This window comes from Colobus angolensis, unplaced genomic scaffold (genome assembly GCF_000951035.1).
Source record: "Colobus angolensis palliatus isolate OR3802 unplaced genomic scaffold, Cang.pa_1.0 Scaffold110, whole genome shotgun sequence".
Lineage (NCBI taxonomy): Eukaryota > Metazoa > Chordata > Mammalia > Primates > Cercopithecidae > Colobus > Colobus angolensis.
In genome coordinates, this window is record NW_012112031.1 from 1,842,100 (window position 1) to 1,843,846 (window position 1,747).

The following is a 1,747-nucleotide window of genomic DNA, read 5'->3' on the forward strand; positions in this document are numbered from 1 at the left end:
TGCAGTAAAGCAAAGCACAGTAAAGTGAGGTGCGCCTGTAGTTGCAGCGGAGAGTATGACCAAATGGCTGCTAAGGCCTGAAATATTTACCATTCGGCTTTTTACAGAAGGAGCTTGCTGATCCCTGGCCTAAACAAGGAAAAGGTGAATCTAGGCCTAGAAATAACTGTCGTGTTTTTAACGTGGGAGGAACGGCTGATCGTTGCTGCACTGGATTTGCGTGGTCCGCATTCTGTATTTCCTAGATCTGTGTGGCCTTTGGAGGATCAGAGGATCAGGAGAAACAAATCTTTGTCTTTCATAGTCTTCCAGCAGAGAGGAAACAATTTCACTTTTGATTAACTCAGTCTAATTTAGAATTAACTCTTATTGTTAAGGAATTATATGCCTTAGAACTTGGCTTATTAGAACTTGGCTTGTTACTTTCGTGGGTTTTGTACTTGGCACATGTGATTTCTAAAACTACAGAATGAATTATTCCCTGTGATCATTTGTGATCTTGAGGATTGGCGTATATAAACACTTACCACCTAAACGTAAGGGCACGCTTTGAACTGCCTGTCAGTCTGACCCCGAGCGGGCTCGCTGCGCCACGCCTCATGCCACTCTTTTCTCCCGAAGCCGGACTACTTCAGTTCTGTGGCCACAGTGGTGTATCTTCGCAAAGAGAACTGCATGTACCAAGCCTGCCCGACTCAGGACTGCAACAAGAAAGTGATTGATCAACAGAACGGATTGTACCGCTGTGAGAAGTGCGACACGGAATTTCCCAATTTCAAGTACCGCATGATCCTGTCAGTAAGTAGCCTCGGTAGATGAGAACCACGGTTGTGTTCACGGAGGCCGTCCCGTGTGCCAGGCGCTGTGCTCACAGCGGTAGAAACAGAGGCATTCCCGGTAGGAAGCCTGCAGGTGGGTAGGTGTGGAAGAGCTTATTCTTCCTCTTCTTCACGCCAGAAAGTGGCGTTGAGATCCCCCAGCTGATTTCAGTCTTTCGTGTATGTCATACAATCATAGCGTCAGTGACACGTGTCTGCTAATAACTGCTATGAAGATGGATTAATTTGAAATGGCGTTTTTAGATAGCGGCGATCGTGCTTACACAGCCAGTGCCTGTATTGAGTTATTTTCGTGTGGATAATCTGTTCTCTAGCTTTAGTATCGCTGACTTCAGAGGAACCTGACGGTGTGCTGATGTGAGATTGTTGCTTTTTTGCATTTTAAGAATTGTTTCTTTCTGTTTTAAAAATGTTAAAAAAAAAAGTTGTCAAGTTGGGTTTTTTACATTTTTTAAAAAAAACAAACAGGTCTCACTCTCTTGCTCAGAATAGAGTGCAGTGGCATCGTCACCGCTCACCGTGGCCCCAACCTCCTGAGCTTAAGCAATCCTTCCACCTTGGCCTCCCAAGTAGCTGCGACTACAGGGGTGCACCACCACACCCAGCTGATTTTTAAAATTATTTTATTGTAGAGACAGGGTCTCGCTCTGCTGTTCAGGCTGGTTTCAAATTCCTGGCCTCAAGTCACCCTCTCACCTCAGCCTCCCAAAGTGCTGGGATTACAGGCTTGAGCCACCGCGCCCAGCCGATATTAGCAGTTTAAGAAAACAGTTTAAGGCCGGGCACGGTGGCTCACTTTTGTAATCCCAGCACTTTGGGAGGCCGAGGCAGGTGCATCACCTGAGGTCAGGAGTTTGAGACCAGCCTGGCCAACATGGTGAAACCCCGTCTCTACTAAAAATACAAAA

General features: G+C 46.4%; 1 protein-coding gene across 1 annotated transcript in view; it reads left to right on the plus strand.

The window, feature by feature from the left end:
- RPA1 (replication protein A1, 70kDa) overlaps window positions 1-1,747 on the plus strand; it is a 57,265-nt gene that overhangs the window by 42,298 nt on the left and 13,220 nt on the right. The window contains exon 13 of the mRNA XM_011956307.1: window positions 622-798. Within this exon, the coding sequence (XP_011811697.1) occupies window positions 622-798 (177 nt within the window). The remainder of the gene's footprint in view (window positions 1-621; window positions 799-1,747) is intronic.